Source organism: Uloborus diversus, chromosome 6 (genome assembly GCF_026930045.1).
Source record: "Uloborus diversus isolate 005 chromosome 6, Udiv.v.3.1, whole genome shotgun sequence".
NCBI classification, from domain to species: Eukaryota; Metazoa; Arthropoda; class Arachnida; order Araneae; family Uloboridae; genus Uloborus; species Uloborus diversus.
The window spans coordinates 124,667,127-124,680,386 of NC_072736.1; the positions used below are offsets into that span (position 1 = coordinate 124,667,127).

The 13,260-nt window shown below is 33.7% G+C and overlaps 1 protein-coding gene across 1 annotated transcript in view; it reads right to left on the reverse strand.

The window, feature by feature from the left end:
* Positions 1–7,594: 7,594 nt before the first annotated feature.
* The window catches only part of LOC129224004 (X-ray repair cross-complementing protein 6-like), a 43,691-nt gene continuing 38,025 nt past the window's right edge, over positions 7,595–13,260 (reverse strand). Inside the window, exon 15 of the mRNA XM_054858396.1 lies at positions 7,595–7,871. Coding sequence (XP_054714371.1) covers positions 7,755–7,871 — 117 coding nt within the window. The 3' untranslated portion in view covers positions 7,595–7,754. The remainder of the gene's footprint in view (positions 7,872–13,260) is intronic.

The following is a 13,260-nucleotide window of genomic DNA, read 5'->3' on the forward strand; positions in this document are numbered from 1 at the left end:
GGCGAGTTAAAAATGGGGAAATTGTAGATCAAAGTTGCCCTGATGACAATAAAAAGATTGTTGTACACACTGTTCACTATTAATCTGACTGTACTTTGTTGTAAGTAGTCTTTTGTAAAATATTTATTGGGTTCCTGTGTAGTATTGACTTCTACCTGGTGAAAAGTTTTATGGAGTTGAAACTTTTAAGAATATATTTTTTACATAATTATTTTTATGGGAAAAAAAATAAATTTTTCTGTTAATATGAAAATACTATATCTAATGTAGTTTAATGATTGTTATTTTCATTAAATTTGAAAATAAAAGCTGAAATCAATAGTTTGTGCCAAAATTACGCCTTATATTTAGTATTTATTTATCTTAGCTTTTTTTTAGATAATAAATCTTTTGAAATTGTCATTACTTATCTACAGATAAATTCATAGAAACCTTTAAATAATAATGAATCCATTCATAAATATATTCATGTAATTTCAGAGCTGCATAAATAATTGCAAAAAATTCCGAGAAGAACTTTTTGAAAAACTGCAATAAGGTTTTCGCTCAGGCAACCATTTCATTTTAGTAAAAAGTTATTCAAACATAAAAATTACTTGTATAATCAATAAATAATTTGTCAGCTTTTGTTTTGAAATGTTTTGCCTGTGCATGCAATATTGTTAAGTTCCTAGACTATATTTTTGAATCAGCTTTAAAGTATTGAATATTTTGTTATTTTTGGTGCCAAATGGTGCCAACAATTGTAGTTTGAAGCAATAAACAAAAGCATTTGCAATTTTTCTCAAAATTCATTTCTTCTGCTTATATTATTTATTGTGTTTTAGCTGTTATGTATTATTTTTCTCTACTAGTAAGTTTTTGGCAACTATTTTTCATTATTTGAATGTGTTTTTGATACAGAAGCTTGTGGTAGTCATTAAAATACTTGCAAGGGAATATTTTATGACAACTGATGGTAAAATGCTTTGCATTATTATGTTTGTTGGCTATTTTTCTGATGTGTACTTTTGTAAATAAAAAAACAAATACAGTAAAACCCTCCTATAACGGACACCTCTCTTATGCGGACAATTTTTAATTCCCCAGTTCCAATGCAAATAACATTATTAAACCCCTGTCCTGCGGATACCTCTCTATTGCAGACAAAAAAAATATGTCAGCATTAGAGGGATTTTACTGTATTTTTGCTTAGAGGACATTCTGATGTTATGTAAGCATGTTTTAGAATAATGTAAGGAAATCCTAATGCAATGATCACTTAAAGCTGAACATTATCAAAAGCATTGTCAAGTATTAAATGCTTTAAATTTTATTAAATCATTTTATTCATTTTTCTTCTTAATCAAATACCAGGTATATATATCCTGCTTTATAACAAAAAGCCCAAAGGCAAATGCACACTGGAAAAAATAAAAAAGTATATATGTTCCTTGAAGAAACATATCATAGCTGATTGCACATTCGTACCAAGATTTTTTAACACTAGTTATATTAACTGGTATATTCTACTATTATATTAACCCAAATAATGGTGGATGGGGGGGGGGGGAGGGACTCTAGTTCTCTCTCCTAAATCCTCAAATAAATTGTCAATTGCAATTTGAGAGACATTTCATTGATGACTCAAGTCTTTTTTAAGCCAGAGGTAAATCTTACATTGTCAGCAAAATGACAATCCAGATACACAATTTCTCTTAACCTATAAATGCTTATGTAATATTTGAAAGGTCCTTCATTTTAAAAGTTTTGTAGTTTATATTTTATAGCAATCATTATTCATTATGTAGTGACAATATATGGTATGGTTCAAGTGTGTAGATAGTTTTTTTTTTTTTTTTTGGTTATTGTATATCATTCTTTGTAAATCTTGTTTGTCTATCACTCTTGTTGCTTGCAATGATATAAAACCTTGTACGTAATCACCTGTTATGTATGATGGAATGGGGTTTTTTTTTCTCCTTTCCGTTCTTTCTTCACTGCTCCAAGATTAAATTTAAATAGTTTATAAACTTGCTTTTAACTTTTACAACTTTTAATTTTTTAAATGATAAAAAAAAATGTGCAAAATAATTGATAACTGTAAAATTCCCCCTCTTGATAAATTATTATTGCAATAAAGCTTATACACCAATATCTGTTAAGGACTACAACAATGTTAAATTGACTTAGAGCTCCATTTTTACTCCTGCTTGGGGTCTAGAACCCTGAAGCATTTTTGTATTTAAAAAGGAGTTACTAGTTATACCTAAGTACCTGTTAAATATTTTTGCAAATATTAGGTTTTAATAGTGTTGACTTTGTGATTCATTATTCACACTCAATAAATTCTGTACTTTTTAATAGAAAACAAGGGCGCCCACATAGGGGGGCTCGAAGCCCCCTTCCTTGGAAATAAGAAATTTCTTACCTTTAGTACTTTTAGTACTCTTTGCAAAAATATAAAAATAATGAATAAATAATTAAAAATGTCAAATTTTAATGACTAATCTGTCTTGGAATCTGCCTCCATGGGGGAAAATATCCTGCTAAACCATGGTTAAAATTTCTGAGAACCCCCTTACAATTTTGCAGATGGACGCCCATGATAGAAAGTCTTAAAAATCGGAAAAAATGTGCTTGACATTCAAAAAATCATTTGTACATAATCTTGTAGCTGTGCAGAATTGAAATCTTTTTTTTTTCCCTCTTTTGGTAAGCACTGGTCATATACCTTAAGATTAGTGTAAAATATATTTTAATGGGTGTATTTTTTAAATGCATATTTTTTCTTAATTTAATTAGATTTTCAATCTGAAAATCATTGCAATAAAATCTTTGCCATTTTTTCCAGAAGATACAAAACAGAATTGCTAATGTGAATAAGATGCCAAGTCACAGAGTACTAGGCTCTATTTTAGATTTTTTATGCCTTTTAAAAAAAGTTTACATATTTTATCTATTGATAGATTATATTCTATTTTTTTAATCAAAATCATTTTTCTTGCTAAGCATCAATTTCTTTCGATTCAATTTTGAAAATCTGGAATCTGTATTATCGACATCTATCATTGTTTCTTGTTAAGATAATGTTCTTCTCATGACATTTTGTGAATGTGTAGTTCTTTTCATCATTTATGTGACATATATGGCTTATCATTCCATGTCCTAAAAGATGTGCCAAAGTATTGAATAAAAATTAAAGTGATATTTAAATAAAACTTGCCTACTATTTATTACAGTTGTATTTTGATATAGCTATGATTGTAATTGCATATTGTATAATCTAATCTGTTTGCAAAATCTCGCGTGCAGGGGGGTAAAAGAATTAACGCCCCCTGTACTTTCATTTTTTTATCGAGAAAAAAAAATGCACATTCGATTTTAATCCTACACAAAGCAAGAAACAAGCAGCCTTTAAAATGAATGGTTCACAAATCAGAGGTGCTTTGGTTTAGAGGTTAAGAATTAAATACCGTGCCTAAGGTAAAATTTCAGAAAATTTAGCTTCACATCTTTCAATAACATCTAACCAGTATTTTTTTTTTTTTGCTGTGACCCTTTGAGGCATGGAGCTTTGTTTGACACCACTCTTCCCCCCCCCCCCCCCCCCCCCCCCAAGCCTACTGACATAGTGGCTCAACAGTTGGCTAAAAAAAGAGTAGTGGCCTCAAAGGCCACCACTTTCTTATTACCATCACTTTGTTCATTAATATGGTCTTGCACTCTCTTTTTTACTAAGTAAGTTGTTGAGTTCTTTCCAGCAGGGGCGGCATATGGGGGGTCGAGAGGGGGCGGTCGCTCCCCTAAATTTTTTGAGAGGAATGATAAAAAACGAGCAAATTCAATTTACGTAAATCGCAAACCAATGTTCGCAAACCAATTTGTATTCAGTATACATTCTTCGTTAGCTACTCCGGGAGAAAAATCAAAATGACGGGCCAGTTTTAATTTTAATCAAGCAATAAAACCGAATATTGTGTTCTTGGTTTGAAAATTTTTTAACCTTCTTGTTCCAAAATTTTTGTCACGAAAAAAAAAGGAAAAATCCATGCATGGTAAACATAACATTTTTATCAAAGACAAAGATCTAATGACTAATGTTTCTCTGTTCATAAAAGGGAAGACATGTAATTCCTCTCAATTCTCACCTCAACAAAAATATTCATTTGGAAATTGTTCACGAAATTGAGAATGAGGGGGGAACACCTGGCATCAAATGCCTACACATATCTCTTTCTTTCCCCTCCCTTTGATCAGGCGCCGTGAATGGAATAACTTAGGAAGTACGGGGAGATATCCCGTATCTCATGGCGAGCAAGGTTCACATTAAGGGGTAAAGTCCCAGATGGGCTGACGCCCAGCGCGGGGACCTTCCCCGGCGCAATAAGCACCAAGACGGTCCGTGGCCCAGACGACTATCGATCGTCGCACCCAGCCGTGCGAGGGGCCAGCTACGCGGAACCCCCCCCCCCCCCCGAATGGTGGAACCTAAGGCTTACAGCTAAGTGGTGGGGTGTGTGCGGAGAAAAGTAGATACGCTGCATCGGTATAATTGCCGCACCTCGAAAAGAGTAAGAGTGAAAAAAAATTTTAATGTTCAGAAATGTCACATTGCCAATAAACGCAGCATATAAACATGATGAGCAACTCCTTGATATTGATGCTATATCAGAGTAGAAAATACCCATAAAAAATAATAAATAAATAAAACTATAGTACATATTTGCTTGTAGCTCTATCCCTAAACTTTTAAAAATCCGAAGAAATAAAAACAATCTCGCATTTAAAGTGATTTCCGATTTTTTTTTCCTTAAATCGGGAACGTTTTACCCATCTAGGTTTTGCCGTGTTTTTTTTTTCGCAAGGAAAGAAAATGAAATTTTATAGTCACGTTTACGATTTAGAATGACCAATAATCATATTTATGTATGAAAGAAGTTAGTTTCCTCGATTATTTTTGAAGTGGTCCGTTTTTGCGAATTTCTGTTATCTTTTGCTTTTATTTTGTATTAACTTCAATAAAATATGTACAGTGTACAGGTTTTTCTTTTTTTGCTTCCTTATGTTCCTTTTAAGGTTTTACATTGCCTCTCTATTTAAACATAGCTCCATTTCATTTGTAGTCAATTATACAAAAAATTGGCGAAAAGAAAATTCGGCCTCTCCCGCACTTTTTGAACAGTCGGCCGTTTAGTTTAATAAAAGCTTCTAATTGACGGGTAAGTAATATTTAATTGTATCAGAACGTATTTATTTCTTTATTGTTTCGTTAGAACAGTAGGACTGAAGTCGAAGCAATAAAAAGAAAAGTCTATCATAAATGCCGCAACGGTAAAAAAAAAAAATGTCACGAACATTTAACTTTTAAACAAGCCCAACGCTGCGTCTTTCCCATCAGAAATTGCTGTGGTCAGTCAATGAAAAGCTTAGGACCCATGAGCGCCCATATAAGGGGGCAAGTGGGGGCTCCACCCCCCCCCCCTAGAAATAAGAATTTCCTTGCTTTTAGTAATTTTTTCCTTTGCAAAAATGTAAAAACTTTTCTTCTCCAGCCATTAATGAATAAGTCATTGAAAATGTCAAATTTTAATAACTCTAATCTGTACTGAAATCGGTTTCCATTGGGAAATTATCCTGCTGAACCATGGGGAAAATATCTCAGCCCCCCCCCCCTCCCCTTAAAATTTTGCATATGGGTGCCCTTCTTAGGATCCACTTGTTTCTTTTGCTTTTCAAAATTGAAACATTCAGAACTTACCGGTGCGACATTATAAAAATAAGAATCAATGCACAATTAGAAGTGCTATACTAAAGAAGAAAAAGTAGGAAAAAAAAGGAAAAGGTAGGAAAATAAGGAGAGAGCTCTAAAAAGTAGGAAAAATAGGAACTCTTCGGGGTCTGCAATATGTGTTTTGGTTCCATACTTAGGTAATTCCTATTTAAGAAGCTCGACCTGCCAAATGAAATGTTGAATTGCCGCCCCTGCTTTCAAGTAAATACTTGTTTAGGGTAGCGACAGAAACTGGAAAAAAAAGTTCCCTGATTTAAATGGAGATAATCTTGAACTGAATTTTCAAGCAGTATAATTGTTGCTACAAGAATAACAAGTGATAGTTAAAGTATAGAAGTAATGTAGTTTTACTTACGTAAATAATACTGCCATGTGCAGGCAAACGGCAGTATCTGCAGAAATTAGTTTTCGAGATATTTGAAGAAGTGTGGTGGATTCAGTACTAGCAATAGGAAAATGTTGGAATTAGATGTTTTTTTCGCGCCTCTTTTTCAGCAGAAAACCAAATAAGCGAGTATGTACAATAAAGATAACGTACAATAGATAACAAAAATGCAAAAAAAAAAAAAAAAAATCAAAAATATGCAGTTACCCTTCTCCTTCACCCTAAGTTTGCCCTTCACCTGCACACGGCAGAATAGACATATTTATGGAAAACAAATTGAAATCTTTCAACAACCAGTCATATTGAGTTATTCTCTAATCAAGAACTTAGGTTTTAATGAATGAATACAGCATTTTAACTATTAAAAAATAATAAAAATATTTACTGTTGTACACAACTCGATTTAAGATGATTTCATTAGTTGCAGAAAAAAAATCTTAGATTAGTTACAAACAACATTTAAATGCAAAATTAATTATTAATTTCAAAATGTATATGTATATGGTTTTAAAATAAAAGAATTTTAAAGTCTGGAAAAAAAACCCTTTGTATAATCTGAAGTGACAGCGAGTGATACCATGGCAAAAAACAAATTTGATTTTCAGTCAAAATTCAATTTTAGCAATTAAATTAAAAATGCCAAGTGATAACTTTTAAGATTTTTTTTAGCACTAATTTAAAAAACAAAGATTTTTTTTTTCAAATCGTGATAACAGTGTGCTAATTACTTCAAGACAATTAGTAAATTCAAGGGAGCAAAGTCATCAATAACAACTTCCTCTTTCCCTGCAGGGTTGTTTATCTTACGTAGCATGGAATGCGTGGAAGAAAAATTCAAGCTAGATAAAATAAACAACTTTACAGACACAGAAGCAATCTTAGGAAGCTCATCCTAAGATTGAATACTTTGACCTTGAGAAAAAAAGATGCACAAATATGCGGCACTGCATGATCGCACCTCATTAATTTTACTTTTTAAAGACAAACAACAGGCGTAAAATTCGTAAGAAATCAAGGTACTTCATTTTGCAAGGGAAAAAAAATTGTTTTCTTCCTTCATTTGTTCAGTTTTCCCTGAATTTTTGTTATTTTTTCAAAATTTCCTGATATTTCTCTGAGTGATAAAGTTTCCTGACTTTTCCCTGATCTGTCGCCACACTGATGTTTTTCATTAAGAAACCGCAGAAATCATTTTTACAGACATTTTCAGGCCGAGAAAAATGTCAGAAATAATAATCCAAATGTAATGGAAATATTGAATTTGTTGCATGGTTTTAAATTGTTATTTTGGTGAAATTTAGGGTTGTTTTTTTGCAGTAGTGTGTATGTTTGAGTTATAAAAAATGCTGTTATTAAATATACTCGAAATAATATTTTTTTTTCATTATTATTACTATTGTTTTACTGATTACAATGTTTCTGAAAATGGGCTTAAAGATGTAACAAAAATGTATAAAAATAACAACATAAAAATATAGGACAACATTACAGCCAAATTTCAGCTGTATTTGATAAAAATTGCAATGAGAAATTATATGGCATTATCAAATCTAAAAAAAGATTTTACAATATATACAGATTAAAAAATATGAAAAATCACTGTTCTTGATAAAATCTTGTGATGGCATCTATTATATCAGCTTTTTTAGATCCACATCGAATTCCATTTCTTTTACAAAATTCTTTCAACAGATTCACTTTAAATCGACCCAGCTATGGTGGAAGAAAAAGAAACAATGTTTAATAATAATGCATAAAAAGTAAAGGTCAAATTGTTTTAATAATATTAGTAATTTTCAAAGCTTGCACTTTGTAGCATTGAAAAGGAGATCCCTTGAAACCCCAAAACATGCATCAGCATTAGGAATCAGTTTGCGATTAAATTACATTGTTTACTGATGTAATTTTAATAAATTATAAAAGCTGAATATATAAAAATAATTTAAAATCATCAAACATATTGATCTTTAACAAATATAGATTCCTAGTTTTAATCGCCAATTTTTATAACTTAATCAAAACCTCTCACCACTCTATCCCAACTCTTCCTTATGTCATTTTTTTTCTTTCTCCTTTTCAGCTGTATGATTTTCAAGGGCGCCCATATAGGGGGGCAAGGGGGGGGGCTCGAGCCCCCCCCCCTTAGAAATTAGAACTTCCTTGCTTTTAGTACTTTTCTCTTTGCAAAAATGTAAAAATATTTCTTCTCCAGCCATTAATGAATATGTTCTTAAAAATGTCAAATTTTAATGACTCCAATCTGTAATGAAATCGGTTTTCATAGGGAAAATATTGTGCTAAACCATGGTTAAAATATCTGAGCCCCCCTTACAATTTTGCATATGGGCGCCCATGATGATTTTGTATAATAGAAAAATTCACAGGGCCTGAATAGGGGAAATAAAATAAAAGGATTTTCCAGTTGCAGAGGAATCGGTAAATAAATAGTATAATAAGTAATGCACTAAGGTGTTTCTTTCTACAATGTTTATTGTCTCCTTTAGCAGGATCAAGATCTATTTTACTTCATTAATTTTTACACAAAATCTTAAGACTTTATTGCAAAATCTGCATACTTAACATTTGTATTTAAATGCAACAGCAGGCGTCGGAGTGGTGATTTCAAAAATTTTAGGACAACAAATATCAAGTTTTTTTTTTAACTTAAATGTAATTTAAAAGACTGATTTTCATAGTGGGTGATAAAATATTTGAAATTCAATCGTGAGAACTACAATAGAATGCATTAGAGGTCTAGTCTCTGCCCATACGTAAATAGCATACGTTAATCGTGACGTCATCGCACGAGCACATCGTATCGGACGCTAGCAACTTACGCACTCACCGTACGTACGGTAACTGCGGTAGTCTCTGCCCAAAAATACCGGAAGTTCGTTAATACTCACTGGGATAACGAACGTACGGTAAGCATTAAACCACGCCTTTCTTCCTGTCCCTGTAAGCCAATGGAAAATTAGAATCGTTGACATGAGAACGCTCAGGAGACGAGGCTAGCCTCAGTTGTTTTGTTTTGATTCTCCTTTTGACGTCTGCTCTCAATCATAGAAAGATGGAAAAAAAATTTCTTGTTATTACTTACACCACTCGGGTACCCAAATCAGAACAAAAGAAGAACCTTTTGACCTAAGAATCATAATGATAATAAAAAAAAGCATTTTTGTTGGAGTTTTTACCATTTTTTTTTTTTTTTTTTTGGAGCATTCAGTAACAAATTCCTAAAATTTAAAATATCAACCAGCAAAGAAAACAAAGCAATGGAAGGTTCTAATTAAATTCGTTTTTAATATTTCTTCATTGATCTGTCAATATGATAATGAAATTACAAAATATTCCTAATGTAGTGAAATATCATTGTTTGAAACATTATTTTGAATTGTTTTGTAAATTATCAAAATAGCTTTAACACTATAATATTTTTTAAGAATTTGGCTCAAAGTACTTTTGTGCCAACTCTCAAATAAAAAACAGGCATTTCTGGCACCATGGACATATTCACCGGGGGGGGGGGGGGGGGCATTTGTCAATGAGTTTGAAAGTGTATACATCTTCTTCCAAGTACATTAAAAAAGAAAAATTACTGGTGTTGAGTTAATACTGCTATCATTTTAGAATTGCATTGCTTCCAAAATCTTGGGGGGAGGCGGGGGGCTAAAAGACCAGTCCCCAAACTGTCCAAATTATGGCCCTGCCCAGGAGGACACTGAACTTTAATCTTTGGGAGGAAAAAAAGTCTTCAATTATTTGCCGAATGGAATGCCACAAATATTGTCGCTGAATGAGGATAATTTTACCTAATAAAACTCCTAATTTTGCTGAAGCGGCAAAAAAATTTATCGAATAAGGAAAATTTTGGGAGGTCACAACGACTTTGCATTGGGACTTTCCTGGGCCTGCCCTCCCCTTCCATGTTGAGATGGTGACACCCTTGTCTGGCTCTGATCTATAAATTTTAGGCCCCCCTGGCAAAAAATTAGCAGAGCCCCTAACTGGCTACTGGAGTTCTAAGCCACTTAAAGCCGGGGGCCCATTTAGTATAGTGAGCCGCCCCGCGCTGCAGGTAAGTAGATCTGGAGCAGGGGCAAACTGAGCCCAGGCCCAAGGAGTTTAGAAACCCATCTCTCTTTAAATATCCAATGAATGAAATTTAATTTGTATTTATTAGGCTTTACATATGCAATTACGAAAAGAAAAATAATTGCTAAAATGTTTTTTCGTGAATTTCTTTCTATTTGTAGTTTGAAAATTAAAACATCATTCAGAACAATTTGCATAACAGATTATCTAATAGTCGATAATATTAATTTCTGTGACTGCCTGTCCCTAACCGCATCTCCTCTGAACTGGAAATGTCTGCCAAGTCAATACTGGTACTGTTGAATACATCACACTCTAGGATTCCCCGTACCTACCATTTTTGTTCTAAACTGTTGGATGGGGGCCTGAAGACAGATGTTTTTTGATCCAGGTCAGAAGACGAGTAATCTCTGGTCTAGCACTCCCAGAGGTATTAATTCTTTGAAGGACTTTGACTGCGACATATTTAACTTGCCCCAGTCACCATTAACAAACATGGAAGATCTTTGACCGGCTGGCATCGGACCTTGGACCCTTCGGGTAAGCAGGGGTCCTCCCCCAAGAGCAAAAGCACCCCCCAAAAAATACCTCTCAATTTTCTTCCCCCCCCCCCTTCCCTTAGAAATTCTATTGGCGCAGTCTGTACCATGACCCCTTCCAGGTAGGCACCCCTGAGTTAAGAGTCTGACACCTTACGAATCCGGCCAACACACCCCACCTTTGGATACGGGTTGTTAATCTCTGTATTTATTGCACCCGTTTATCTCACCCCTTTAAACCTTGAGGGGCCAGATATCCAGTTATGTCTTGAGGATATCCAAGGATGTCATGATACCCTAAAAAGCATAAAATCTTTGAGGCGGATGGCAAACGGGTTGGCGTGCAAAGCGAGCAGGGGAGTCGGGCCCCCTAGTCTAAACTATTTATTTCTGTGTCTATCTTCTCCGGATTGGCCGTGTCTACCTGTACCACTGGATACAGGGCAAATAGGGGAAGCCATTTCCACTCTTCTTTAGGGGCTTCCATTCCTGAGGATATTCTGGGATGTCTCGACACCCCTAAAATCATTAACAGTCACCTGCTGCAAGTGGCTTTGAGCGCCCACAGGTGGCAACCGGGGGTTGGCGAGCCAAACGAGCAGGGGGCAGAGCCTCTAAAATTCCATTACAACTATACTGCAGTTTGTACAGAATATGTTTTAATATTCCTTTTTATAATAAAATGACAGCTTAAATAAAGAAATTTGTTTGAAATCAGCCGAAGGTATACAAATAAAGTGCATATTGAAGAAACAACAATGAACATTGATGTAAATGTGCATTTATTGGTTCCGCAACTGTATAAAATTTTGTGATGTGTATTATGGGAATGATGATATGTATAGTGAAGAACAGGAATTCCAGATTCATCAATTGGGTGGTAAGGGAACCCTCTGAATTTTAGAAACAATCAAATTTGGCATTATTGTGTGTACGCAGTTTGTTTTCTTCCTATATAATCTATTGTGCACAAAACTTTAGACCCCCCCCCCACCCATGGAAAATTGTGAAATGAGACCCTACTGTAGCTTAAGGGAGTCCTACGGAAGTATACATGTGTACCTGAGCTTACAGCTATTATGTGCAAAGTCTATGATGGCTGCTGAGTGATGAATTTGCTGCTTTGAGTGTTCAACAAAAAGAAGCAGAAATATTGGAATGCATCAAAAGACAAGTATTTCAGGAGTCTTATACAATGTGTTGAATAGTTTAGATGCAAAGTTTGTCAAACTTTTTTTCTGACCAAAATGTTCAGATTAACCTCACAGCAATGAAACATTGCTTTCCGTCAGCAATATTACCAGCTCATTTGCTCATTCATCATTATGGGATTACCAACTAATTTACCTCATCATTCGGCAAACACAACATCATTTTTAATTCCTGGTATTCATTTATATTTACTGATGGGAGTGAAGTAAAAGATCTTGCAGCTTGGCCCTAGAAACATTGTTGTTTATTTTATTTGTACAAATTAATATTATTCGACACGCAAATGGATCATATATCAAACCTATAAATAAATAAAATTCTCAAACTGACCGTCTCAAATTTCATGAAAGTTTCAGAAGCCCTACTCTCTGACATCTTAAATGTAACAGTAAAACCCCTCCAAACGGCCACCTCACTGATGTGAACAATATTTTATTCTCCGATTTCAAAGAAAATAACACTGTTAAATCTCTGTCCTGCAGACATCCCTCTATTGCCGACAAAAAAATTGTCCCATTAGTGTCTGTATTAGAGGGGTTTTACTGTATATAATTTTTAAAAAACTTTCATACATAATTAGTAATTAATTTCTGAAAGTTGTTAAAAAGCACAGCACTTCTTTCTAACTTGCTGGCAGTGAGTAAAATTTTATAATTCAATCTTTATGAGAGCTACAGAGCTGTATTATAACTCACTTTGAAGAGAAAGACATGCACTTCAGTTGAATGTGTAACTTAAATACTTTTCGGAAAAAAATTCTCTTTCCCAAAATTTTCAAATTAAAAAAAAATTGAGAATAGTGTCATTTTATAAAAAAGAGCATGATTTTTACTGTATTTTAGTGAATAGGGCCAAACATTTTCAGAGTGGGACTACAACAAAATTTTAAAAAGTACATAATTTTAAAATTATTGGAATAAAAAAATGTTTAACTTACAAATCAGAGATGAAAGATAATGAAATTATCTTTAAAATGCGCTATTGTACAGCTCTGTAGTTCAAAAAAAAAAAAAAAAAACTTATAACTAGTGATGTGCTGGATCGTTAAAAGTTCAGATCTGCGGATAGGGATCACTAGTGTCTAGATCCGTGAGAACTACTTGTGGGTCAGTACACGCCAGAAACTGAAAGTAGATAAATTTTAAATCGTGGAGCAACAAAGAAATTGCTATTACTCGCAAGCATAAAGGTTTAACATTGAACTCAAAATTTTCTTTTATTGTGTAAACAAGATTATAACTCCTACTTGGAAATTC